Genomic DNA, 27,823 nt, shown 5'->3' with positions numbered 1-27,823 from the left:
CTCAGACTTCAGTCACTGTGCTGCTGCTTCTTCTTCTGCTGCTTTGTTGATTCATCTGAAATGAATAACAACAACGAGATCTGTGCTAAAAGTTCACTTTAGGACATCTATAGTACTTCTATCTAAATAAGGCACTACAGTAAATGTGTTAGTGTGAATTAATGCACTCTACAAAGGTCTATAGTAGATGAAGATGTTTCCTCCTTCAGCACCAGAGTGTTGAATCTTGGGCATGTCGCGTCCTTGAGTGACTCAGTGTCACATGAGGAGGGAAAGTTAGAGCAGAACTTTACAGAAGAACCACAGACTTCCCCTTTTACCTCAACATCACTCCAGATGAAACGACTGTACTTTTGACACCTTTAACATTTTCGTCTGTTGCTGTGTTTCCCACTCTGAGGGACTGCACCGACACGCTGTGTTTCCCCTGATACAGTGTGTAAGAGGCCCAGCTGGTCGCAGGAAGCCGGCGTCTCTCTCTCTCTCTGTGTGTGTGTGTGATACCATGACCAGGGACGCTAAAACAAAGCGGCTACAGCTGCCTCAGCACATTATGGAGCAAAGTTCGAGGAAGGAAAACGCCAAAAAGTGCAGAAACAAAAGGCGTTTCGCAATTTGAGCTCACACAGCATCCAGTGTCACAGCAGAGCAAACATCAGAGAGAGAGAGGGAGAGAGAGAGAGAGAGAGAGTCAAAATTCTCCGTTTCATCCTCAGGTTGTTTATCACACAGAAGGCTTCAGCACAGCGACTCTATGCCTGCGTGCGAGTCCATGCAGGTCGAGTTCACACAGACTCGTTTGAAGCTCCTGTGCTCCCCTGAGGTCTCTGTAATCTTAGACCGTCTCGGCTGTGGTTGGCCTACTTGCACTGTGTGGCACCATTGTCCCCCTCGCCTGAGCTCAGTGTACGTGGGGCAGAGGAGGAAACACACACACACACACACACACAGAGAGAGAAAGCGGACATGATTCCAGATGTTGTGCAGTTTGTCTGTGCTGCACTTTGTCCCTCTTCCTCCGCTGGACTCGTCTCTCTCTCATGGTTCCAGTTCACGTCATGTTCTTCTGTTCCACCCTCTGACTTTAGACTCACAACAGATCTGTGCTCGTGTTTCTCTGTTCAGCTTCTCCAGCTCGAGTGGAGAGCTGACTTGTAGACAGTGTTACTTTACATGTGGTGTAAAAGCTTTGTTGGTGTTGAAGCAGGAACAGAGTGTGGTTGTTGTTGTTATCGTTGTTTTTGTTGAGGCTTTTCCCTCCTTGTAGCAGAATGTTGGGACACGTCAGAGGGCAGCACAGAGGTTTTCACGGGTCGGTTGGAGATCAGTAAGAAAGCCATATCGGTTACGCCAAATACAGGAAGTGAAATGCTTTGTGCTTTACTGCATCATCATCGTCATCAGCCGTCACAAAGACAAAGGAGGGGCAACAATCGCAGCGTGAAAATCAGTTAAAGTTATAAAGTTACCATGTAAAGGAAACTGTCAAACTGTGAGCAGTTTGTCAAAGTGTTGTGATGTAAATGACCTCTGGTGACCTTCTGCCTCCGTCCCTCCCTCAGTCTACCTGTTTCTGGGTCTGATGATGATGTACCTGCTGCTGCGGACCTTCCACCGGATGGCCGACCTGCACGGCCTGACCGCCTTCCTGCAGCTGCCGCGCTGCGAGGACGACATGGACGACGACAGGGAGCCCATCGTGACGGACGGCGGCGAAGACCAGATGCCCTCTGGCCCGGAGAGGACGGGCATCAGCAGGCCCCTGGACCCCGGATCACAGCCCTCTTACAACACCATCAACAAAGGCTGAGCTGTTTGTAGGGGAGAGGGGAAGAAGAAGAAGAAGAAGAAGAAGAACTGTTGCCTCAGGCGACCTTAAGACCGCGAACGCTGGGCTCAATCTGAATTCTCCTCCCTATATTTCCATAGTTTCTTTTGTTTAAAACGCCTGCAGGTGTGAGAGCAAGCAAGCGAACCACACATGATGAGGGATTAAGGTTCAGCAGGGACCAGAGGACCACAGAACAGTTTGAGTGGTCACAAGCACACACACACACACACACGCATAACTGGACCATCCTACCTGACCTCAGCGACCCACCAGGCACGTGTGCCTTTCCTCCTTCACACTGGTGTTACTACGGACAACAGCACAAACGTCCCATATGTGTCGGGTTGTTTTTATACTTTTCTCACTCTTTTGTGTCTGGGCTGTCCGTTCAGTATCTGTGCCCTCTGGCTCTTTGTTGCCCTCGTGTGGACGCGGTTACACTTGACTTTTCTAGATTGTCTGTCTCTTACGTCGACGGCTACGTTTGGTTTTAACTTGCACCCCTGGTTCAGTTCAACACGCACATCACAGCCAGGTTACGTGTGACGATGGAGCGCCCGGTCCTGTGCTGGGGTCAGCCGCTGGTCTGGCTCGCTGGGTGGGCGGTGACCTAAGAATCTGTCTTTTTGGCATCAAACACTCGCCACGTTGTCAGGCTGATAGTGTAGAACAGCAGGTTTGTCCAGTTAAATAAGATCATTGTAGAGTTTCAGTGTAACTGTGGCGCGTAGAGGCGTTGATGTATTTGTGAGAAGCCGTTCTGATACTTGAACTTAATAACAAACTGGTGACTGAGTGAAGCTATCTTTTCTCCACCGACAAGAAACTTCAAAATGTTTTCAACAATTCAACCTCAAGAGAGATAAACTTTGGATGGATTATGACTTTAATGTGTTTTAATGCAGGAACCATAGCGGCTGAGGTCACGCGTGTAGCTGTCGGGACTCTTCCTCCAGATGAAGGTCAGATGTGCTATGATTCTAGTTCAGGCTCTGTCCTGCTGTGGGGCGTCAGGGCTGTCCTCTGTGACGGTGCTGCCCCCTGGTGTTCACTTGTATGTAAAGGGGGGCTGATTTATTTCAGTGGTGGAGTTATAATCACAAACTATTGCGGGTAAATAAGATGTATATGTGGTTTTAAGCTGTCGTAGAAGGAAAATGCACTTTAAAGTTTGAGTTTGTGTTTCTCTCGTCACGTAAAATATCTGAGGCCAAATATATGTGGACACTGTTGTAAACTGTCTATGTGTGTCTACATGTTTGTGTGTTAAGATAAAAAAGAAGACATTTATTCGCATTGTAATTTAATAAATAAAGACCGATGACATGTTTGAATTCGCTAGCAGCTCCGTGTTTTACTGCTCCGTGTTCCTCCAGCTCGGCTGTCGTGGCGTTATCTTCTACCTCAAACTCGTCCACAAGTAGGATTTAAATGTATGGGTACTTCCTGCAGCTTGCGAGAGGGTTAAAGTGCCTTGCTGAAGGGTATCCGGTCTTATAAAAAGTCGATTTACGTGAAGTTCCATCTTGTCCGTCACTCTCGTTTTAAGCAGCCACAGTGACACCATGTGGTTCACCGCGGTAACACAGCTTTATCAACAGACTCATTCACATTGCACTTTGACCGTGAGTCGTATTATGGACGTTTGACCCAGTGCAGAGATCAATAGGTTAAAGGACCTGACAAACTAAGAGTATTAAACGGTACATTTTTATTCGTTAATCAAAAATCCTCAGTTTAAAATAAACGTGTGACCTGATCTCAAATATCAAACAGATGCAGAGAAACCAACAGTGTCTAAACCACTGCAGAGAGGAGTGCAGAGATTGTCTGCTCTATATATTTGTGGTATTTTATAGATCTAACTGTAAACAGGCTGTGGATGAGCCGAGTGACCTGAGGGTAGCGCTCTTATTCAACCTGTCTGGTAAGGGAACATATCTTATCTTTATCAGTTTTCCTTTATCAAGCTTGTTTAATATTTGGCTTTTATTCTGCTGGTCAAAGGTCTGAGTGTTGAAACGTGTCAGGATGAAAGCTGATCAGGTCTGCACTTTGTTTGGTTCCAGACTTGTAAATTCTTCCCCCCTCCGGATCAACACACACATACACCCATCCTGGTGGTGCTGCGGTGAATCAGCATTATTTCCCTAATCATTGCCCAGTACCCTTTACAGATTACATCACATCAGCTGGTGTGAAGCTTTAACTGTCAATCAAACAAACACAAAGTTATCTTCAGATTTTATTTTCTCTAAAACAGTACAGGTGAACATATCGTCTCTTTTCCTTAAAAAAACCTAAATACATACTTAGGGCTTCGGGCCCTGGATTTGAAAATAGAACCATTCAAATAAAAACAGTAAAATGACATCATGACATCATAGCAACACAACACTACAGTGAATTGTCAAACGGCCTTAAATTACTCACGTTAACAAAACATCCATAAATAGTTTGAACCTGCAGTCGAGCTCTTCAGAGCCACGTTGATCCATTAACCCTTTACCAAATAACCGCCTGTGCTTCCTGTTTAATGTTTCCAACCTGTAATGTTGGTTTGACGTTCCTGCTTCACATTAACGTGACACTTTACTCCTCTTCATGGTGTCGGAGAGGAAGCTGGCTCAGTCAGCTGTAACCTTACTGTGACTCCTCCTGGATAAATAAGAGGTAAACACACGTGTGCGTCCATTTTCAACTTCAGAGACGCGGATTTGTAACAAAAGTGCAACGATTTAGATGTAAACTTGACAAACACACGTGGCGCCCCGATGAGCGGACGGCAGGAAGTCTGCAGCTTCTCTCACATTCAAGTTTCAACGTCTCCACCTTTAAAAAGAGACCAGGTTTACAATCAGCCGTTAGAGACGTTAACATACGTGTGTCGACTGAATACTGTCGTCTTTACTAGTACTAGTATGTTACTACGACGACGACCCACCGCTGTAACACGACGCGCCGCCTGCAATGAGAAGCACAAAGGCTTCATTAAAGAATCATTCAGAGATTTTACTTCCCAAGTTTATCAGGATTTACTCCAAACATTGAAACGTTATTTTTATCACTAAAATAACTTTAACCTGTGTTCCTGTTTAGTCTGTCAGACACTGAGCTCGCGGGATTTGGGTTCAGAAAAAATATTAGTGTTTCTGCCCTTGCCCTTTCTACTTTCACATCCCATCATCAGTCTCACATCCCATCATCAGTGAGGGAGCTCCCCTGCTCGACCTCTCTCTCCCTCTCATGACCCCGGCAGCTAGTTTGCTGACTGGTTCCTGTTAAAATGAAGTGTTTCCCCATCCCTGATTCAAAACAGTCGTACTGTAAACTACAGTCAAGCGGGACCCAAAGGCACAACCGGTGGCCGGGTAAAGCCTCTACTCTGTCTCGTGTAGTTCACCCTGCACATTGACAGACGCGTCACACGCTGCTGCGCCCCGCCGGTGCCTTAGGCCACACCCCTCTCCAGATATGTGGAACATTATTCTATCAAACAGACTTTGCTAAAATCAATAATACATTATTCCTGAAACAGGACAAACCAACAGGTGACCTGCTGAGTCTTCTTCAGTCTTTGAGTAACTTCCTCACTTCCTGTTGAGTGTTTCTTTCAGTACAACGCGTATCAAGACTCGACCAAGATCTCCATCAGATGCTCCAACTCGAGTCCGTCTGACGGGGAGAAAGGCGAGGAGGAAGACGAGGACGACGGGCAGAATGAGGCGAAGGAGGGCAGGCACTTGAGGTTCTGGTTGAGAGAGAGGGAGAAGGGGTGAGAGGGAAAAGAGGAGGAAGACAAAGGTGGCAAGTATGTCAGGACATCGTCCCTGGCCCCGTGTCCACCAACCCCGCCTCTCACCCCCAGACTCCCCATGTCCCTCTCCAGAAGGGACGTGTCTATATCCTGGAACAGATCTTCCACGGCCAGATCCCTGAGGAAGCCGCTCCGCCCAGCCTCCACACTGGCCTTGCACTCCTCCTGCCTCTCCCAGCCACCCCCATAACCTCTGAGCCCCTGCTTTGTCCAGGCCACACCTACCTCAGGGGACCCGGACAGGTTCTCCAAGGACTGAAGCGGCGCTCGCTGAGCCGCCTGCGGGCCGCCGTCGATGGAGTCCAGAGCGGTGAGGATGGAGGAGATGGCAGCTGAAAGGCAGAAATCAGGATCAGAGGACATCGACTCCCAGTCCTCATCTTCTGTGGGACAACTGGATGTACAACCTGCTGCGAGCGGGGAGCTCGTGAGAGCTGAACTATCATTTTCACAGGGTGTTGCAGAGTGACGTGAGGTGAGGATACCTTCCTGCTCCTTCTCCTGGAGCGTAAACTCAGAGCTACAAGACGGCGGCGGTGGCGGCGCCTCCATTTGGACCGCCGGCGCCACGTCGCCGTCCAGGCTGATGTGGCGCAGCGTGTTGGCGATGAGGACGGTGCGGCGCAGGCTGGGCTCGGGGAGCTCCTGGCCTCGCTGGTACTTGCTGAGCGACACGGAGAACACAAACTGCCGCTGACTCTCCCAGGTGGCGCCGCTGTGCAGAGCGTCGTTCTCGTCCATTGGGAGTTTACGCTTCTGACCCTTGGCGATCATCTTCACACTGCAAAGGAGGAACAACATTACAGTGAGTCTTATTTTGTCTCTCCACATCATCGTCTTCATGTGCTGAGTACAGATCTCAGTGTTTGATGGGTTTTAATACACAAACTCCTCCATTACACATTGTAGAGGAAGTTCCTGCTTCCCCTGGAGCAAAGATGAAACACTTGTAGGATGAGCCTGACAAACAGCTTTGGTCACGCACGCAAAACAAGACTACAGAAGGAAATCACAGAGACAGATGAAGGTTTACATGTAGTCACCACACCGGGATCAGACTCCCAGGCTCCTTAAATAAACTATAGTGATGCCATCAGACTCTCAAAGTGATGTCATCCATTAAGGAACCTGCAGCATCCATGACATCAAAATTCAAATCCAAACTATTAGATACTACTAACGTCTAAAACTAACAGATTTACAACAATTTTGGCATTTAGACATTCTGGAACACACAGTTCACATCTGGCACTCACACACATCGAGGTTAGGATGATGCTCAGTATTGATCTGATCACAACAAATCACCGATCACAGTGAAAGACGTATTAATATCGATATTGGCGAATAATACAACATTGTTTTGTGGCCATTATTTCTTTGTTCTGTACAAATTTGGCAAAGAAAGGAGAGAATGTTAACTGTTTCTCCAGACACAGACACAGTTTTTTAATGAATGTGGGCTAAAAGAATCATATTGTGATGTAGTTTAAATGTTCTTTAAAGTTTTAGTTGCACTAAGCTAACGTGGGGGTTCGCGGTTAAAGCCCCCCTGTAGGCCGTAACTTCGAGCTAAGACCGGTAACAAGTCAAACTGTCGCCATTTAACGCGAGGGAAACGACGAAAACAACGAAAACGCCCAACAAAAAATAAAGTTAAAGCGAACAAAGACGAAAAGTGTTTAGAAATTAACACAAACCTGTAGGTTCACTTCCGGCCCCAGATGCCGCCGCCGGCTAATGTTTACTTCGACTCACAAAAAGGAACTTTACTTGACAAACTTCTTACTGCTGAACTTCTAACTTGGTCGTTAAAAAAATAAAACGTTGAGTTGAGAAGGAAGAAGACGAAACGAAGAGCAGCTTTAGCTTCAGTTTAAACGTCCAGTTGTGTTCGGCTCCGCTCCCGCCACTGGTTTGAGCTTCACGCCAAAACTTTGCGTAGCAGGGGGGTGGTAGCGGCGGCGAAAGGCATTATGGGTAGTGTAGTCTGTTAACGTTTGCATACCAAAACGTTGACGTTTCACAATAGAATTTAAATAGGAAACAAATCACATCTGATGATACTTTTTTTTTTTATTATCAATCATCTACTGGCTCTTTAATTCAGCCACACAGACTGAGTAGTAGAGTTTATTTTGGAATTAAAAAACATTTCATTACATTAATTTCTAAGTGATTACATCGGGGTCCCCATCTGTATGTTTTCTTGAACGTAATAGCAAAAAAAATAGCATTACAAAATGTATAGTATATGAAAGTATAGTCCGCCATAGCTTAGACAACTGTGACTTTAGAACATATAAGACCTTGTGTCTGTGATGTAACCTTTACCAGAACGTTGAAAGGACCAAGCAGTAAGTGTAAAAACCTCCTTTAGTGGCGGTTTGTTGTGGAAATGTATCATAATAAAAACACATACATACACAAGTACACGAGTTTAACGTCTAACAAGATGTACAAAAGTTCTTATTTGTATGTACTTTTATATTTACCTGAAATCATGCGGCAGAACAAACAACCCCAGAAAGATAAAACCGTATTAAAAACAAAAAAAGAGCCTTTCTATTGTAGTTTCACTTGAACATTCCAACGTTGAGCCTTCCGAGTTCCGACACATGAAGAAGAAAAGTCAAGTTTGAAAGAGCAGTGTTTGAGCTCCGCCCCTGTCCGCTGATTGGACAACAGGGATATCCGTTCTGTGCCCGTCAGAATAAGAGCTGCGTTACATCTGCCTGGAGTTGCACTTGACCTATTAGGTAAAGTCATCAAGCAATCCAGATGCTTTTAAAAGTAATTAATCTAAAAACTTTGAAATCTACTAAAGATGGGTTTCCAAAAATATAGCATATGTACTTTAGTTGTTCTTGTTAGAGATTAACAGCTTTATAATGGCCTAATGCACATGTAAAATACAAGTAGTACTATCATATGGTTACTTTGTTTATTCAAATGTGTCTTGTGACTTGTATGTTTATTTGCTGTGGTGTTATAGAATTCATTAATTTTCTTTATTGTCGTCATCCAAACAGGCCACAGCCTCCAGATATCACATGACACTTTTAGTCATTGCTTTTCTTGCACAATAAAGGCTTTTATTTTTCAAAATGTACCACAACCATAGTAAAGCACTGTCACACAATACATTGTCACACAACATCACACAGTGGATTGGATTTGCAAGGACTGAATAAATGTTTGGCACTTATTTTCTCATTAGTGAGACATCTGATTAATGATTCGTTAGACACGAAATATAAAAAAAAAATACTAATAGTTATAAATATTAAAAACCTCTCTCTTGATTAGGTGTGTGTTCTGGTGGACATGAGGATGGTGATGGTGATGCAGCTCTACGTTCCTCAGGGTTTCTTGTATTCTCCCCACACCCCAACTCTCTTCTCATCCCAGTCTGATGTGGACAGACATTTGACGAAGAAATGTGCCAGGTCGTGTTTAGAAATGACTCGTCCTTGCTGTTGGCCCTCTGCCGCCGTGTAATCCTCAGTGAGAGGAAGCTCACCTGCAGAGACAGATGTGTAGTCATATACATATGAAACACCAGTTGTTATTATTGTTTGTGCTGATAATGATGATGGGATTGTTGTATCGAAATTTCTGTGAAGTGTTCCAGGTGAACAGTGATAACTTTGTACTGACCACCGATGTGAGGAGGCATGACGGCCACATAGTCCAGCCCACAGCCACTCAATGCTGTGAACATCCTTTTGTGGTCCTCTGTCACCTCAGCGAGGCGAGGCGGCATTCTGGTGTGATCCCACAGCAGGAAGGCTGGGAGGTTAGAGGGGGAAGAGATGGAGAGGGAGGATTGAAAAGAGGAGGGAGACATGATAGAATGAGAGATGACAAAACTGTTTACCCATTTGATTTAAACTAAAAGTGAAAATATATCTGATCTTGATGGAGGTTAATGGTGTTTGGACACTTTGATTCAAGCTTTCAATGACAGCTTGACTGCCCCCTGGTGGACTTTAGGAGGAGGACAACTGGATTGTTGTCTGTCATCAAATGCAAAAAGGTGCTGAAGGCAAACTCAATGCAAACTCAATGCAAACTCAATATAGCAATGTTAGCATCGTTGCAAACTCGGCATAGCCTGCTCATCTAGAACAACATATCATTTAAAAGACTTTATAATCCATTTCTACAATCAAGAACCAAACTTACCTGAGAGGCAGGCGATCACTTTGCGGATTCCGAAAACCTTCATGGCTTCCAGGATGTTCTTCGTACCTTCAGACATGACGGTGGTTGGACCTGAGGAAAATCAAAATGTAAAACAACTGTGATTTCTATTTGGGCTCCATTGTGTTCATGTGTAGGATTTGGTTTGTGTTGTATTTATATATATGGTTTATATTTGTGTGTTGGAGTCTGTTTCTGTGTCGGCGGTGTCTCACTGAGGTCATTCCTGGTGCCAAGCGTGATGATAACGGCGTCCTGGCCCTGCATGGCCTCCCTCACATTATCTTTAATCAGCACATCTCCCACCACCACCTTGGAGGCTTTGTGGTCCTCAGGCAGCCTGACGGGGTCTCGCACCAGCACCGTCACATTGTAACCTGCGTGAGCAAACCAAAGAAAGGGGAGGAGGCACTGTGAGTGGCGTCTCAACCCTCCGGCTCTGTAAAGCCTGAAGGACATATGAATGTTGAAACACTGGCAACACACATTTTGGTCCTCTTCACTTCTAAAGGCTCAGCTGTCAGCTTCACATGTTGGCAACTATCCACATGAAACTGTCATTCACACGTGACTGTCCGTTTACACTCAGATCCACAGAGGTGAGAGCGTGTGTGTGCTTCCCTCCTCGTCACACTGAACCTAAATGACTTCATCCTTTCCCGAAGCTGCCGTTATCTCCACCTAGTGCACACACCCTCTCTGTGCAGAGCAGATAGTGAGGAGCTCCTCTGCTGCTCTGCCATGACTCAACAGTTGGCGTCTAACGTGACTCAACAGTTTTATTTTTCCAAGAAGAGACCAAAGGAAGAATAATCTTGTGTATATGAAAGTTTTGGAGTTATTATTCAAGTATAAATGAGGCAACTACAAGCAGCTTCATACAGATCTGACAGGTCCAGTGTGCTTTAACACTAAACACTCACACACAATCTAAATTGTGCACAGCATTCAATTATTAATCCAATCTTATGACATTCATTTGAAGCAACCACTTGTTCCTATGTCAACCCAACTTGCTGCACCTTAGATTAACATTATATTTAAGATTTAAGATTTAAGATAGTTTATTCAAGTCATTTTGCATGCAATTGACAGCAATCACACACAATTGAAATTTGTCTTGCAGCCCCTACATATCACACACACAAACACATGCACTACAGAGGGGGTGCATATTCTGTTATTTATACAGATTAGTACTTAATTACTACACTACTTACTGTGTACTGACATTCTCACATCGCCACTAGATCAGTCAATAGCGGATCATGAGTGAATTATATTCTTTTGCATACGTAGATGCAGTATATCTGTGTGTTTGTGTTCCTCCTGCCTGCTCACCTGCAGCCACCGCCTGTCTCAGCGTGGCCTGTCCCGTCATCCCCGTGGATCCGAATATCACTACGTTTTTACCGGACATGGTGTCAGTTTGAGTGTCGCTCCTGTTCGTCGGTCAGACTGCAGATTGCCGCGGAGAAGCTGACAAGAGCTTGACCGAGCCTCCATCTCACCTGACCCGCAGAGACACGCCTCCCGGTGGGGGCGGAGCTGCCTGACTCCTCCCCCTGTCCCCCCTCCTCCCCCTTCCTCTGCCCTTCCTGCTCCTCCTCCAGGCAACCGTAATGGCTGCGCTAGCTTGAGGGCGGCAGTTTGAACGTCAGAAGAGTCCTCGGTCATGTCTCGGTCCTGTCCTCAGGAAAGACACCCATACAGGTAAACAGGACTTCACTTCTGTCCAATAAGTTACTCAGCTACACAACAACACAACTGCGGGACTTAAATAGTGCGCCGACATTGTTTTACTCGAAAAGCCAATAGGCGGGAAAATGAGGAAAAACAATGTTTACGTAATACAAACATATATTCATAATTATTTTCTCATATTGATATTATATATTGCTGTAAACTATCAGTTAAAAACTAAAAAGAGTCTGTTTTATTAGTAAAACACACTAAGATGAGAACTTTACAAGAAATCAATGGAATATGGAAAACTGAAGAGAGGAGGAGGAGTGATGCATTCTGGGATATTTGTATATTTATATGTATAACTGTTTGAGAGGCTACACACACACACACACACACACACACAGGTTCATCATGTAAGTGATCATATTCTCATACTCTTCATCTCGCCTCATTGCTGGTGAGTAGTGGACAGACAAACAGACAGACTTCCTGTGAGGACACATGGACCGTCCTCCTGTGGACCCTAATGTGGAGGAGTCACAACAAGGCCCCTTCACTTGTTTCCTCCAGCTCACTAGAGTTATTGGAATCCAAGTAAACTGGTGGTTAATAGCTGGTGAAGATGCTGATGCTGGTAAGCAGATAGAACCTTTCAAAATAAAAGCCCTCAGCATGATGTCCATCTGCACAAACACACAGAGCTTCTGCTTCTAGTTTCACCAGGTTGTTTTATTACTCTGTCATCCAGAATTCACTCTGTTCCTCCTCCTCATGTTTAATTACATTACTGAGTGATTTATGGACTGATTATGTCAAATTGCTTTACCAAACCTCTGATCATTTAACCCAAAATGTCTCTCAGCCTTTATAACTGCGGTGCTAGATCATCTTCTGTCCTGAATGGAGACAGACGTGTTATATGTCTCCTGTTAGGTGGGACAGCAGGGACACACAGACTCCAGTTCAGCCTGAAGTCTGTCCATCAGTGCATCGTCCATCCGTCAGTCCATCAGTCATCTGTCCTTTTGTCTGTCTATCCACCAACACATCTGTCCATACTTCCATCTAGTCATCTATCATCCATCCATCCATGTGTCTGTCTTACTGTCTCACTGTTCATCAGCACCTGTCTCCCCATTATTCCATCCAACCTCTCTGTCCAAACGACCACGTTTATGTTTTGTTTTCTTTCTTTCTTTCTTTCTTTCTTTCTTTCTTTCTTTCTTTCTTTCTTTCTTTCTGTCTGTCTGTCTGTCTGTTTGCCTGTCTGTCTGTCTGTCTCACTGCTCATCTCTCTCTCTGTGTCTCTGTGTCTCTCTCCCTCACTTCCTCCCTCAGTCTGTCTCTCTCTCTTTCTTTCCCTGTCTCTATCTCTCTCTCTCTCTCTCTCCCTGTCTTTCTGTCTCTCTCTCTCTCTCCCTGTCTTTCTGTCTCTCTCTCTCTCTCTCTCTCTCTCCCTGTCTTTCTGTCTCTCTCTCTCTCTCTCCCTGTCTTTCTATCTCTCTCTCTCTCTCTCTCTCTCTCTCTCTCTCTCTCTCTCTCTCTCTCTCCCTCACCCCCCCTCGCCGCACTGATGCTGCTATTTCTCTCCAGCAGCATCGCCAGCGGAGAGGAAGAAGAGGAGGAGGCGGCGGAGGAAGGAAGTAGAGGTTGTGTCAGGTGGAAGCGGGGACCTCTATGGATATCACCACCTTCATCATCAGCATCCTCCCCCTCCACCGCCACCGAGCATCTCCCGGCCGGCGGTCACTGCTGCGGGCACACGGCGCCCTTTCCCTGCGCTAAGACGCCGCATCTCCCCGGTGCGGACCGCTCAGTGTCCACGAAGCGTCTCTGCCCGTCACACGGACCAGCAGACGGGGGACCGCGTCGGATTACAGCGGCGGACAAACCGAGTGTCCTCATCGATTCAACCCGACGACGTCTCGTTACGGGAGGAGGACGAACCGCACGCAGCTGACGGTAAGGCCGAGCTAAGGACGCGGGGACGGACGGACGGATGGACGCGTCTCCTCCACCGGTCCTCCCTGTGTCAGCGAGCCGCGGAGGTGTTTTTCCTTTTTTCTCCTTTGGGTGCAGCGTGTACCGCAGTGATCCGGCGGTGTGTGAGCTCCCTCTCGCCTCGGTGTGTGTGTGTGTCAGGATCCACGCCTGCTGGTGTGTTCGCCGGTAGTGAAGGATCCGTGAGCGGAGGCCCGGAGTCCCGGTGCTGCGTTTTCTTGTCAGACCGGCTCGGTTCGGTGCCGTGGACCGCAGGTTAGATTTACATGCGGCGGCGCTGAATCCTGCGTCAGATTGATGACAAATAACAGAAGATCAAACAGACACGGTTCAGTTTGCGGTCACAGAAGTAAACAGGTTTAGAGTCATCAACATTCCTCTAATATTCCTCTGACATCTTTGAGTGAGTTTTGGTTTGTGTTTGGATCTCACAGGGCTGCAACTAATAAAGGAATGAATCGATCAATCACTGCGCTGTAACTTCAAAAGTCCAAATGGAGACAAATGCCATCAGAGCTTCCGTTTGATTAGAGATCATATTAGAGTGATACGGATTTATAAACGTCAATTGTTGATCAGGATCCTTCAAATTCGAATATTAAAGAGCCTCTGCAGCAAATATGGAACAGTTCATTAATGGAGTTGATCCAAGTTGACAGTAGTTAAGATACAACAACATTAGGACAGGAACATCCAGTAAGATGGACTGGAAATGAAATCATTAAGTAATAACTATTTAAAAATAAACCCAGAACTTGAATCCCCAACCTGCAGCCTCATGTCACACACTGATGCAGAGCTGTTTGCTAACACAGGATCATCATATCACTTTGTTTACATGTTGGTCAACGCCATCATTTTGTGGTCGCAGTTAAAAAAATGAGTTAAAGAGTTAAAGCAACAAAAATCACATTGCTACTGGACAAATGACTTCAAATGATTCATTAGTTTCTCTGTTGACTAATTGATGAATGTCTTAATTATTCCAGAGTGGCTCAGATGTCATGGCCTCTACATGGTGTCGCTCTGTGTGTCCTGCCTGCAGCTCTATAGGGCCAAACAGAGCAGATTACTCCTGTAGGAGGTGAAACAGTAGCTTAGCATTAGCAGCAGGAGCTATCGCACTGTAGAGCAGTGCAGAGCAAAGTCAAAGGTGCCCTGAAATGATCCTCAGATACTGATGAGGTCATCATTATCTGGGGTGAACGTGTGTGTGTGTGAGACGCTTTATTGTTTATTTGGGAACAGAGGTGCAGGTTGATCGGGGCAGCTGATGCAAGGTGTGTGTGTGTGTGTGCGTGTGCGTGCGTGTGTGTGCGAGAGACATCTTCAGAGTCTGAGAGTTGAAACGAGGCTGAATGATATCACTGAGCTGCTCTCATATTCATACAGGCTCACAGTGAAGTGCAGCTGATTACAGCGCAGCATCACAACATCACGCCTCTCTCTGCAGCCATATAGGAAGAAAGTCCCCAAAGTGTCAGAGCAGAGGGAGCGGACAGGCAGGTCCTCTCTCGTCCTCCTGCAGGGGGGAGACAGGAAGAGGAAATGACAAAGAAAGGAACAGAAACTTCATTGTAGAAAAGGAATAACACCAAATACAACAACATCACAATAACTCAAAAAAGGACCATAATCTATTATAAGTGTATGATATCTTACATGGGGCTTAACAGCTAAACACCTTTGCTGAGGGACTTTATTGAGCTTTACAGTGTGATTATACACCAACGCTCCTGTGGGTGTGTGTGCGTGTGTGTGTGTGCTGTGGGTGTGTGATTGTGGGTGTGTGTGTGACGGTGATAGTAGTGAGTTTATTGTGCATTGAGTTTATCACATCACGACTGCTTTATTCTCCCAGAGGCAGCAATGAGTCTCTGTCTGTACTTTTCTAAGTTCATCCTCTCACACTCTTACATGGAGGCGTAGCTGCAGTGTAGCTGTCGGATGGAAACCTTGTATGTCCAGGTTGGGAGCTTGGAAGGAAGGAAAGAAGGAAGGGAATAACAGGGGAAGTGTAGCAGGGAGAAGGAAAGAAATATGATGTCCAGGATCATTTATGACTGTATGATGCTGAGTATATATATATATATATGTTAATAAGGATCAGTTTATAGTAACATTATCATATTTATTAGTGTTATTACCTCTTCTCCTGTTCTTTTATTTGTCCATAGGGACTGTAGGGTTGGTTTGGAATGCTCCCCCATCAGCACAGCCCAGTGTGGATGGTTGAGCTCCTCCCGGGGGGGGGGGGGGGGGTGGAGGCAGTGTGCTGCTGCTGTAATGTGTGTGTGGGCCGACGGGGGGGCTGGGAGGAGGCCGGGCGCTCCTGCAGACTCGGGACTGGGCGGCGGCCACTCCGCCTGCCTACAGATGTTGTTTCATTCTACTGAGGTGAAGTGAATGAAAGTGCAGTGTGTGTGTGTGTTTGTGGTGCATACTGCATGATGTCACAGTGAAGGAGGTGTGTGTGTGATTGTGAGATGCCTTTAATAACAATACAAGTGTTGTAGATTTGTGGCTGACAGACTCCTATTTCAGAAGAATAAATACTTAAAGACAAAGAGCAACCAATGTGATGCAGTTGTGGTTGATCTCTTCCCAATGGGATCGACAACATTTGTCTCCACTTCTGATCAGAAGCCTGGGAACATTGACTGTATATCAGTTTGATCGTAGAGGTCATGAGAACACGCCTGAGGTGTGTGGATACACGCACATGTGACGCTAGATAAAAAGAGAGAGAGAGAGAGAGAGAGAGAGAGTGTGTGTGTGTGTGTGTGTGTGTGTGTGTGTGTTCTCTACCAAGCTGAGATACAAAGACACAGAGCCTCTGTCACTGACTGATTAACACTGGCAGCTGTCTCTCTCTCTCTGTCTCTCTCTTTCTTTCTGTCTCTCTCTCTCCCTGTCTCTCTATTTCTGTCTCTCTCTATGTCTCCCTCTGTCTCTCTCTCTCCCCCTCTCTTTCCCATTCTCTCTCTCTCTTTCCCATTCTCTCTCCCTCTCTCTCTCTCTCTCTCTCTCTCTCTCTCTCTCTCTCTCTCTCCCTCTCTCTCTCTCTCTCCCTCTCTCTCTCTCCCTCTCTCTCTCTCTCTCTCTCTCTCTCTCTCTCTTCATCATCTTTCTTGCTCTCCTGTCACTCTCTCTCCTTTGGTTTGTCTACTTATTTATCATTAATATGATATATTATTATTATTTATATTTGTTATTTAAATGATCATATGATGATTTAATTCATCACATCATGAACTCAGATGTTCTATTAGTGGTTAATAATTTATTAAATAAATTCTTGTTGTTATTTTCACCCAAAGAGCATCACAGGTCAAAGTAGGAAGTTTGGACATGGGTGGAGGCCAAACCGTGGCCCTGGGACCTGCGGGGGTCATGGATGTGCGTTGTAGAGGGCCATTATCTTCATCAGTCACTAGTATGATGTCGCATCTTCAGTGAGACATTCCAGTTGTTAGCGTAAAGGTGATTCAGTCTCAGAACATATAAGGACACAACTGGAGGTTTGCATCCACTTCATTACAGTAAGGTTGTTTGTTTATTACCCGATGGAAGGGCCTGGTTAATGATCTGTTGGGGTAATGATGTATTTCTTGCCAGGAGGGGTTCACTCGGTGCGTTTGCTCTTTTTCAGCACCGCCCTGCTCCACACTCACATTTATATTAATACAACATCGGTGACTCAACATGTCGGGGTTGTAAGATGCTCGTTTCCAAGGCGCCTCATGATGAGCAGCTGGCGTGTTTTAAAGGTTTGGGGGGATTTGAACGCCTCATCACACCAAATAGAGGCAGTCGGGACAGGACAGGGGGTAGAGGACAGAGGGAGCGCTGGGAATCCAGGGACTGGACGGGTAAAAATAAGTGTGAAGGATATAAAGGAGAGTGCGGGGAGGCGGGGGGTGAGAGGGGGCGCTTTCATTACACCATCGCTGTAATGGTGATTTATATTGGTTACCAATGGTGACGGCGTAGCGGGGGAGAGAGGGCAATGATAACAATGAGTGGTTTGGAGGAGAAATGATAACGACACACACACAGACACACACACACACACACAGACACACACACACACACAGGTACCTTTAAATACTTAAAATGCAAAAGCCTCGGAAATGTTATAAAACTAAATGTGTATGGGTTGTGTGTGTGTGTGTGTTTGTGTGTGTGTGTGTTATCATCATCCGCATCAAACATTCATATCAGTGCATCCGTACCCATAGTGTGTATGTGCTTGTGTCTGTGGTGCGATTAAACAACGCCTGTGTGATGTTCATGAGATCACACACACACACACACACACACACACACAGATGACTCATATGACCTTTATCCAGCTCCAAACAGAGATCAGAGGGGCTGCTGCTGTTTAGGGTTTGATCCCTCAGAGCAGGAACAACAGAACCTGAACGCCTCACTGACATGTGTGAACTCTGGAACCCTGTGAAGGATCCCAGGGAGCTGCAGGTGGACAGGTCATCTAATCGTCTAGTTTACAAGTGAGGTTGGTTAGAAGATTTTCAGACAGTTGGGCTGTATATGGAAACTATAAAAATGTAAACATAGACTATGGAATATAGTAGTGTGTGTGTCTGTGTGTGTGTGGGTTTGGTGGGGGGTTTGGTTCTCTATGATTCATGTCGTCTCTGTTGTCTTTTGACTGTTTTATTTCCATCTGAGATCTCCTCAGGCTGTGTTCTGTCTCCTGTGTGTGTTCAGATGCATCTGACCTCTGGGGCCGGCTGAGTCCTCACCAGCTGGGTCTGATTATTAGAGTGGTGCTCACACACACACACACACACACACACACAAACAAACAATGCACAAACATATCAGTGTAGCCCAGAGATGTTGTGTTGTGTTTGTTTGACTGAAAGATGTCAGGTGGCTGAGGTCAGACATGGACGTCAAAGCAGAGGACACACCAGACACACACACACAGATTGACTGATATGGACTTGGTGTAAGGCTGCAGTTAGGACGACTTGCTTGTCATTATTATTATGGGATGTAACCAGGTTGACTCCCTGTGTTATTGTTTTAATGTTAATGTTCTTTTACACAGACGGCCACATGAAATCACATTTGACCTCACGTCATTCCTAAAGTCTTCTGGTCCTCTACACTTCATCATAAGCTCCTAATCCTGGCTCTAGCGCCTCCTACTGGTTGGTCAGATTATCTGCATAGAGCGTTTCTTTTGTTTATACTCACTGCTAAAAATCCAGTCACATTAAGGTTTGACTTTATTTGAGTTGAATCGTCGTCCTGTTTCTGTTCATTTCTGGACAGGGAGCTTTGAATGTCTTTGCCTTTTGTCTTATTTTCCTCTGGGAGAGCGACAGAGCGCCCATGCACGACTCCCCCTCTGTCTCTGTCCTGCAGGTCTCGCTGACATTTACTCGCTGCAGCTCTGTTGTGTTCCAGCAGTTTAGCTGTAGTGACAACTGTGAGTGTGGACTTCAGCTGCAGGGGTGGGGGTGGGGCGGGGTTAGGCAGAACAAGATCCCAACCCCCCTCTGCAAACCCTGGAACACCCTGGAACACAGGCATCAGGGACACTTTGATTCTTCATATTAATCCAATAAATCTGTGATCCTTCCTGACCAAAGTAAACCTAGAAAACGGGTTCTGTTGTGTTTCTTTGACATGCAGACATCAATGTCAGGGTCGTGCTTTTTACTGTGGGGAAGGTGAGGGCATACAGGGGGTCTGAGGGGGAAGGAGGGACGATGTGACGGTCTACAGGGGTCTGAGGGGGAAGGAGGGATGATATGAGGGCCTACGGGGGTCTGAGGGGGAAGGAGGGACGACATTTTTCATTGTGTCTTTCAAGGATGCTGAGAAGGAACTGCTTACTTTCATTACATAAAGTACAGAAAATAGCTTGTTAAACTAAATTGAGGCAATTTCCGACTTACGGGCCAAATTCTGTCCTGAACCAACAACATGAAGCAGCTGTTCCACATTTGATCCTTTGTGATTGAGTAAAGTGTGTATCAGGAGATATTATAGGACATAAATAATCAGTCAGAGGTGCAGCAGGGGTGTGATTAGCATGCGTCTTCAACCTTTGCGTCCCCGAATCGAGAATTTCTTTCCCCTCGGGCCTCGAGGCCAAGAAGCTCATATTCATGCATTCATGTTTCTGTCCTGTGGGCTGAGACACATCTGCTCTGTAGCATCTATTGTATGTGTTTACATCCCAAACCATGACGAAGAGTGTGTGAGGACAGAGAAGAAGGGCGAGGAGGACGGAGACACGCACGCCACAGTGATGCATTACATTACATTAAGATCTGGAGGCTGAGATGGATTTGGGGTTTGGATTTGAAATATCAAACTGATCAATCAGCACTCTAAATAGATGAAGTCAAAGGTTGGACGGCACCCAGAGGCTCCCACTGTCACCTGACTGTGTGGAAGCGTTTCAGTGTCTTTCAGTCTTTGCTGTGTGGAGGCTCACAGATGTTTGAAGTTATTTATATGAGCAGAGCAGGAGGGGTCTCAATAAAGACCCCGACTCCTTCAGCTGTCACTCCGAGGCAGAGGAGACCAGAACCAAAGGATGTTCGAGGCGTCGCTGAGATTTTATTTTTAGCAGATGTGTGTGTGTCTGTCTGTGGGTGTGTCTGTCTGTGTGTGTGTGTGTGTGTGTGTGTGTGTGAAATGCTGTGATGTCAAGATGCTGCGTCTTCATCAATGGGAGGGAACTTTAATGTAAACTCACAGATTTTGTGAGCGTGTGTTTAGCAGTAGGTTGTAGTTTTGTGTACCAGTAGTTTAGTATGTGATAGGATCATTTGTAGAGGCAGTGTGTGTGTGTTGAATACAGAATCTGTTGTAAATATTTTCTCTTTAACCCTAAAAGCTATTCAGACCGTAAAAGGAAGTTGAAAGCATGAGTGTTTGTCATCATATTTGGTGTTTGCGGTCTGACGTGTGTGTGTATGTGACCTTGTGTGTGTGTGGCAGGGTGTCGGACGCGATGGCTAATGCCTCCCCAGACCTGGACAACGCGGAAGCCCAGCGCCAGCTCAATAACAACAACCGACCAATCAGCTCGGGGTTCTGGGACACGGAGTGCACCAGCGCCAAGCTCTTCGAGTGCTCCCGCATCAAGGCCCTCGCAGGTCAGACACACACACACACACACACACACACACACGTGGACGCATGTTCCCGTGACAACACAATCACATCAAGCTCATGACCTCCCTGTGGTGAAGTAACAAAAATACACCACAAGTAATGGGAGTCATTTATCTTAAACGTGCTGTTTGGAGTCTGCGGGTCAGCTGTGTGCTCTAACGCTGCTCTACCACGACGCTCTGGATCTGCGTTCTCTCCGGGCGGTCTCTCTCTCTAAAACACATATTTTAATCTGAAGAAGCTATGCTGGTAAATTAAAGGTTACATTTAAATAGTTTCCAATACAATTCATCCATAAGCCAATATTTACTTCAAACCCTGAACATCAACCCTGGCTTCTACAGAGTGAAACAGCTTTTAATGTGATAATCCTCTATAAACAGAATGTGATAAATTGCCGTATGCAGTGAAGGCAGAAGTGTGATTTGTTTTGTTGACACTCTTTCGTTGTTTGCGTCCTTCAGAGGAGCGAGATGCAGTGCAGAAGAAAACCTTCACCAAATGGGTCAACTCCCACCTGGCCAGAGTGTCCTGCCGCATAGCTGATCTGTACAACGACCTGAAGGATGGATACATGCTCACCAGGCTGCTGGAGGTCCTCAGTGGGGAGCTACTGGTGAGAGCGCACACACACACACACACACACACACACACACACACACACACACACACACTCACTCACTCACTCACTCACGTGTCTGGTAGCCTTCATCTCTTCCTGCAGTAATGATGTCATCCTTCCCTCTGTCTCTCTCCAAGCCGAGACCCACGCGGGGCCGCATGCGGATCCATTGCCTGGAGAACGTGGACAAAGCCCTCCAGTTCCTCAAAGAGCAGAGGGTCCACCTGGAGAACGTCGGCTCTCATGACATTGTCGACGGCAACCACCGCCTCACCCTGGGCCTCATCTGGACCATCATCCTACGCTTCCAGGTAAACCTGCACACCTGGATCACACTCACTGTAGCTTTGCTGAGGCTGAAGTTGTGTCATGTTGGGCTTCTGTGGGGTAAAAGATGGACAAAACCTCCCCTTCCAGTGAATAACATCCATTTTAAAAGCAGTAAATATGCGTATTATTATCGTTTCCTCCCTCTTTAGTGCAATATGATGGGAAAATATGCTGTAAAACTTCTACAACAGAAGTCCGATGCCTGTAGAAATGCATCTAGTGAGACAAAGGAAGAGGCCCCGAGGTCGCCTGGTTCTGATCAGACGTTTCCATCTCTTAATGTTGACATGAACCTGACATGTTCATGGCATTTCAGGAATTCAGTCTGAACCTGTAGTCAGGATCCAAGTCTGTCTCACTGAAACACTGTGGAGTCTGTGGAGTGTGAGAAGGCTCCTGCATCATCACAGAGCGACACTAAAGCTTGAATGTCACTCATGGGGTCGCCTTCCAGTCTGCTCTTCAACAAGGACACACACACACACACACACACACACACACACATCTGTCTGTATATACCTGCTTATACCTTCTAACAAACACAGCTACACACACTCACATTTCTATCCTATCAGAGGTGAGACAGGATCTGTGGCTGCTGCAGCCCAGAGCTCCTCTTTAATACGCTTCACTGCCTCAGCACAAAACGCTGCTCTGGCATTATCCAAGCCCCTCTGTAATATCCACATGTACCCCGGGCTGCCTGCTGCTCTCTGGGGGCTCTGTATTGTCGCGCTTTGACTTCACTCCCCACTCACAAAGCACCGAGCGGAGTGAGCCTGGAGTGTGTGCGTGTGTGAAGCCCTGAGTGTGTGAAGCCTCCCTCTGCAGGCCCGGGCCCTCAGCAGGTCCAGGTGAAGAAGGAGACGTGCAGAGGCCTGATGGGAGAGACGGCTCGCTCTCCTCAGGGGAGGAGGGGCCGAATATGCCGACATCATCAGTTTGGCATTTTGCTGGGCTGTCAATGAGGCTGATATGGCTGCAGCCTAAAGAATCCTGTTTCTCTGACCTGAATGGAGCAAAGCCCAGAGTTTAGAGTCTTCATGCAGCAGCTCCGCCTTTCAGTTAGACAAATTAGACTTGAAGATATAACATCGCTGCTTTATGTGTGACAGACATGTGAGCCACTGGTTCATCCATCAAATTCACTTCAGCTTTATTTATATATTTATATCTGTAAAAGAAAGCCGGCTCATGTATGGATCAGGTATCTGTACTGTATTTGTTTTTGGTCGGTGCTACTGCGCTGTAGCTAGCTAGCACCGACGCCATCAGCTGCAAACTTGGGCGGCATCCAGCGATCGATGGCCTCTTCAATTCTGCATGAGCTGAAAAAGGAGAGCAGTACAGGAAACTGTGTTCAGTGGTGTGTGTGTGTGTGTGTGAGAGAGAGCGGACAGAGGGAGGCAGAGGGAGGGAGAGAGAGAGACAGATTTTCAGGTTTAGAAAAAGGGCAAAGAAGGATGTCAGGCTAATAGACCGACCCAACATAATCTAAACAACTACAGAAAAGATCTAAATAAACCAAATAAAACACAAGGAACATAAACTCTAGAGTTGCTGCTGCTTGTTTGGATCAAACCTGAGCAGAGATCAACCACAGCTCAGCTTCACCCAAACACAGTGAGGCTTGAGCTTTAAGTCATGATAACGTTTATCTTTGTTAATCACACTAAAATGGATTTTTGCTCACACTTGGCAGAGGTATGGTGTTACATGCATCGTCTTCCTCTTTCATTCCTTCCTCTTTTTCGGGGAGAAACTGAGACTTTCCTTTTTGCTTTGTCCAGTCAGCAGGTAGAGCCCAACCTCTGCAGTAGCCGCACAGGCAGAGAGAGAGAGAAGGGAGGGAGAAGGAGAGGGAGAGGGAGGGAGACAGAGGGAGGATACAGAGGGGTAATCCCTCTGTATTTCCAGAGTGATGCTCCAACAGTAACTGCAGTGACATCAGTTCCTGTTGTGTCTATCAGCTGTATTGTGTTTGCTTACATCAAACACTTTCTGCTCTCTTTTTCTGTTTACATTTGTTCAATGTGTCTCTGAAATGAGACACATTCCTCTGTGAGCTCGTCTGTAGACTGAAGTGTGAAGTGTGAAGCTCCTGAATGAGCCGGAGGAGCAAAGTATCACCTGAAGCTCAGTGAGACGTTTCCTTCTCTGTGTGTATCTCAGGACACTTCTCCATCTGGATCATAGCAGTTTGTCAGATCTTCTCTTGTTATTCTGTTGCTTTACTCACAGTAAAGCTGTGAGGTCTTATTCACGGATTCAATCCCAGAATACAAAACATGAAACACGGTTCAGTCACGTTGCCTTGATCTGCTGGAGCTGGACGACCTGGATGAACCTTCACACAGGTGCTGCTATAACTCATCTGCTCTCCATTAGTGATGGTGACTGTCCATCTGTGCCCCTCCACGTGAGTGTGTGTGTGTGTGTGTGAGTGTGTGTGCAGTGTTGTGCCTGATGATGTGGACAGCAGCTGATTCCAGGGTGTTACATCCCCAATTACCTTGGATCATGTCAGCGCCATGTAATTGGATGAATGAGTGTCAGTGTGGCCTGTCGTCAGGCGGCACACTGATGAGGTCATCGTCTCAAGATGAAGATGGCTGTGGGTTCCTTTCACAGGAAGATGTTCAGGTCAACAATACTACAATACAGGGAGAGGGGGAGAGAATATACTACTATACAATACTGACATGTTATGTTCCTAAACGTTTACAGTCATAGGATCCAGACCCTATAACTTCACCCAGACTGAACTGGTGTTTCTGTGTGTGTGTGTGTTTGTTATCTCAGATCCAGGTGATCAAGATAGAGACGGAGGACAACCGAGAAACTCGCTCTGCCAAGGACGCCCTGCTGCTGTGGTGCCAGATGAAGACCGCAGGGTGAGCAGTGACGTCACCGCAGAGCAACAGAGCAGACGAGCTGCGTCACTCTGCTTCAACCAGTCAGATCCAGGCCACACCCTCCTCTCCGTCAGAACCATAAGGACAATCTGAATAATAATACAATCTATTTATCTACGTCTTTCTGGACTCTCAAGGTCACTTTACAACAACATACACACAGGAACAAAAATCAATAAGCGACGAAGCAGCAATGTGGATGAAAGCACAGGAGAGTGAGACAGGGACACAGACAGGAAGGACAGATGGTTTGGAGACACGACTTGAAGGACACAAGCGTGTGGGCAGAGAGGTCCAGAGGCTGAGTGCAGAGGAGCTGAAGGCCCTGACACCCAGGGGTGCCGAGGTGAAAGGGAAGGGCGGCCAATAGTCCAGTAGAATGAGATCTGAGAGGTGGAGATGTGGATGGGGCAGATACACGCAGATTAAGAACTTCACGGGGATTCATTTATGTATTATAATTTCAATGTTTGTTGATTTAACACAAAATAAATGTTGTGATGGTGTAAGATGTGTCTTTAATGGAATTCCTCTGCACTTCAGGTATCCTGAGGTGAACATCCAGAACTTCACCACCTGTTGGAGAGACGGCCTGGCCTTCAACGCGCTCATACACAGACACAGGCAGGACACACACACACACACACCGTCACACAGACAAGCATATACCTGGTTTACATACAAATAGCTGTATAAACTCTGACCTATTCCATCTCTCTGTGCCCCACAGACCTGATCTGATAGAGTTCCACAAGCTGACAAGGTCCAATGCAACCCATAACCTCCAACAAGCCTTCAACATCGCTGAGCAGCACCTGGGCCTCACAAAGCTCCTGGATCCTGAAGGTCAGAGGGTTAAAGACTGAAATGAAGACAAACTAGTGACAATTACAGGCTGTATGTCTTTGCCTAAATGACTAAAATGTATTTTGTGTCCCGTGTAGACGTGAACACAGAGAACCCAGACGAGAAGTCCATCATCACCTATGTGGTCTCCTACTACCACTACTTCTCTAAGATGAAGGCTCTTATTGTGGAGGGCAAAAGGGTTGGCAAGGTGAAGAGATGCACACACACATACTCACTCACACTCACTCACACTGCACTCATCGCACAGAAGCACAAAAACTGCTACAGCTGCAACTCTTCATCTCACCCTTCTTCTCCTTCCTCCTCCTCTTCTCCTTCCTCTCCATCTCCTGCTTCCTCTCCTTCTTCTACTGTTTCTCCTTCTCCTTCCCCTTCCTCTCCTCCTTCTTCTCCATCTCCTCCTTCCTCTCCTCCTTCCCCTTCCTCTCCATCTCCTCCTTCCTCTCCTCCTTCCTCTTCTCCTTCCCCTCCATCTCCTCCTTCCTCTCCTCCTTCCTCTCCATCTCATCTGTCCTCCTCTCTGTCTCAGGTTCTGGACAGCTGCATTGAGGCAGAGAACATCGTTAATCGCTATGAGTCTCTGGCCTCTGACCTGCTGGACTGGATAGAGAAGACCATCGCTGTCATCAGCAACCAGAAGTTTGCCAACTCGCTGACCGGCGTTCAGCAGCAGCTCCAGGCCTTCACCACCTACTGCACCATAGAGAAGCCCATCAAGTATGTCTGATATGGGACATCTCACCACTTTAAAGACCTCACTATGATTATCTGATCAGAATTTCAGTGCTATCATCTAATGGAAGTAAATTCATCAAAAACAAAACAGCCAAAAAAATCACTTATCTTCCCTTTAACACTGAACATGAAATTCACATTGGTGGTGAAACAACAACATGTGTCTGATCCGGCTGTGAGTGGCAACAGACTGATCCAGATTTATTCAGATTCTGATGAAAATGCAAAAGCATTCTGTCAGCTTTTCCCTGCCAGTGAACTTGTGAAGCATTCAGCCACAGCAACATCATCATCATCATCATCATCACTGAGTCCTACTGGAAAGGAAATGAATGTTGGTGACGTGTTTGGCTGCGTTGCTCACAGAGTTTACGGTGTAAACAGGTATAGGAATCTGAGGGTCTCTCTCTCTCTCTCTCACTCTCTCTCTCTCTCTCTCTCTGTATCTCTGTATCTCTGTATCTCTCTCTCTCTTCCTCTCTCTCTGTAGGTTCCAGGAAAAGGGGAACCTCGAGGTCCTTCTCTTCACTATCCAAAGCAAACTGAGAGCCAACAACCAGAAGCCCTTTGTGCCTCATGATGGGAAGCTCATCTCTGATATTAACAAGGTCAAACAGCCAACAAGTATAAAGTGCATTTATTAAAAATGTTCCCTCGGGTGTAGGTGAGTCTTTGTTGGTAACTCCCTATCTGTGGCTGCTATTTCCTGTCCAGGCCTGGGAGAGGCTGGAGAAGGCGGAGCATGAGAGGGGCGTGGCTCTGCGTAAGGAGCTGATTCGCCAGGAGAAGCTGGAGTTGCTGGCTCAGCGCTTCGACCATAAAACCACCATGAGGCAAGCTTGGCTCAACGAGAACCAGCGGCTGGTATCACAGGTAGGAGCAGAGACCAGGCCGCAGATCTGCAGCTTTTAAAATCCAAACCTTTTGCCATTTAGCTGCAAATAAATGTCTTAATTGTCCCCGGGCGTCTGTTGGAATCAAAAGTCAAGGTGTTGCTTTGTCCACTGTGGCTTTATTCCTGATCAGACTACTCATCTTCTTATTACTTCGCCCTGCCTCTCTTTGTAGGACAACTTTGGCTACGACCTGCCAGCAGTGGAGGCAGCCATGAAGAAGCACGAGGCCATCGAAGCAGACATCGCCTCGTATGAGGAGCGCATCAGCGTGGTGGTGGAGCTGGCTGCTGAGATGGAGACGGAGGGATACTACGACATCCGCCGCATCTCAGCTCGCAAGGAGAACATCCTGGGGCAGTGGGCTCTGCTGAAGGAGCTGGTAGCCGGACGGAGGACCCGGCTGGAGAAGAACCTGGCCCTGCAGAAGACCTTTCAGGACATGGTCTACATGATCGACTGGATGGAGGACACACAGGTGCTGCAGACAAAGAGGCCTGAAAGAATAATACAGAATAGGGAGAGAATGAGAGGATTTATCCTTAGTGAGAAGCTTCAGCTGTGTGAAGCTGCTTCTGTCTCTGCTGCTGTATTTACTGCTGCCAGAGTCAATAACTGTCAGTGAGCCCTGTTAGCACTGATGCTACGGCTAATACTGCCACTGTCACCACCATTACTATTACTGTTACTACAGCAGAGAGCAACATGGGATCTTCTAAATCATAGAAGAATCAGAGGGAAGGT

The 27,823-nt window shown here is 46.5% G+C and overlaps 4 protein-coding genes across 6 annotated transcripts in view; 2 read left to right on the top strand and 2 right to left on the bottom strand.

Annotated features, from left to right (window-relative positions):
• Positions 1-3,155, top strand: part of kcnk6 (potassium channel, subfamily K, member 6) — an 8,235-nt gene extending 5,080 nt beyond the window's left edge. Inside the window, exon 3 of the mRNA XM_076158564.1 lies at positions 1,563-3,155. Coding sequence (XP_076014679.1) covers positions 1,563-1,810 — 248 coding nt within the window. The 3' untranslated portion in view covers positions 1,811-3,155. The remainder of the gene's footprint in view (positions 1-1,562) is intronic.
• Positions 3,156-5,406: 2,251 nt separating this feature from the next.
• Positions 5,407-8,577, bottom strand: sertad3 (SERTA domain containing 3). Of its 3 annotated transcripts, XM_076158582.1 has the most exons (4): positions 7,349-8,577; positions 6,134-6,429; positions 5,874-5,980; positions 5,407-5,582 (listed from the first exon to the last, which is right to left on the bottom strand). In XM_076158582.1, the coding sequence occupies exons 2-4, from the start codon at positions 6,420-6,422 to the stop codon at positions 5,460-5,462; spliced, it is 519 nt and encodes a 172-aa protein (XP_076014697.1). In that variant the 5' UTR covers positions 6,423-6,429; positions 7,349-8,577; the 3' UTR covers positions 5,407-5,459. The 3 variants fall into 3 exon arrangements, with proteins under 3 accessions (XP_076014697.1, XP_076014695.1, XP_076014696.1); XM_076158580.1 differs by having other exon boundaries at positions 5,407-6,429; XM_076158581.1 differs by having other exon boundaries at positions 5,407-6,429; positions 8,144-8,577.
• A 140-nt stretch (positions 8,578-8,717) lies between these two features.
• On the bottom strand, positions 8,718-11,354 carry blvrb (biliverdin reductase B). Its single transcript, XM_076158584.1, has 5 exons — positions 11,196-11,354; positions 10,070-10,231; positions 9,837-9,926; positions 9,309-9,440; positions 8,718-9,171 (listed from the first exon to the last, which is right to left on the bottom strand). The coding sequence occupies exons 1-5, from the start codon at positions 11,272-11,274 to the stop codon at positions 9,011-9,013; spliced, it is 624 nt and encodes a 207-aa protein (XP_076014699.1). The 5' UTR covers positions 11,275-11,354; the 3' UTR covers positions 8,718-9,010.
• Positions 11,355-13,311: 1,957 nt separating this feature from the next.
• Positions 13,312-27,823, top strand: part of sptbn4b (spectrin, beta, non-erythrocytic 4b) — a 53,199-nt gene continuing 38,687 nt past the window's right edge. Inside the window, exons 1-12 of the mRNA XM_076158588.1 lie at positions 13,312-13,505; positions 20,538-20,695; positions 21,179-21,330; positions 21,474-21,647; positions 24,469-24,560; positions 25,125-25,205; positions 25,312-25,427; positions 25,526-25,638; positions 25,981-26,168; positions 26,677-26,794; positions 26,901-27,059; positions 27,255-27,557. Coding sequence (XP_076014703.1) covers positions 20,551-20,695; positions 21,179-21,330; positions 21,474-21,647; positions 24,469-24,560; positions 25,125-25,205; positions 25,312-25,427; positions 25,526-25,638; positions 25,981-26,168; positions 26,677-26,794; positions 26,901-27,059; positions 27,255-27,557 — 1,641 coding nt within the window. The 5' untranslated portion in view covers positions 13,312-13,505; positions 20,538-20,550. The remainder of the gene's footprint in view (positions 13,506-20,537; positions 20,696-21,178; positions 21,331-21,473; positions 21,648-24,468; positions 24,561-25,124; positions 25,206-25,311; positions 25,428-25,525; positions 25,639-25,980; positions 26,169-26,676; positions 26,795-26,900; positions 27,060-27,254; positions 27,558-27,823) is intronic.

This window comes from Genypterus blacodes, unplaced genomic scaffold, assembly GCF_046128005.1.
Source record: "Genypterus blacodes isolate CSIRO-AG114 ecotype Tasmania unplaced genomic scaffold, CSIRO-AGI_Gbla_v1 ptg000084l_1, whole genome shotgun sequence".
Taxonomy (NCBI): Eukaryota; Metazoa; Chordata; class Actinopteri; order Ophidiiformes; family Ophidiidae; genus Genypterus; species Genypterus blacodes.
The sequence above is the reverse complement of the archived record's forward strand: the minus strand, read 5'-3'. Positions and strand labels throughout refer to the sequence as shown.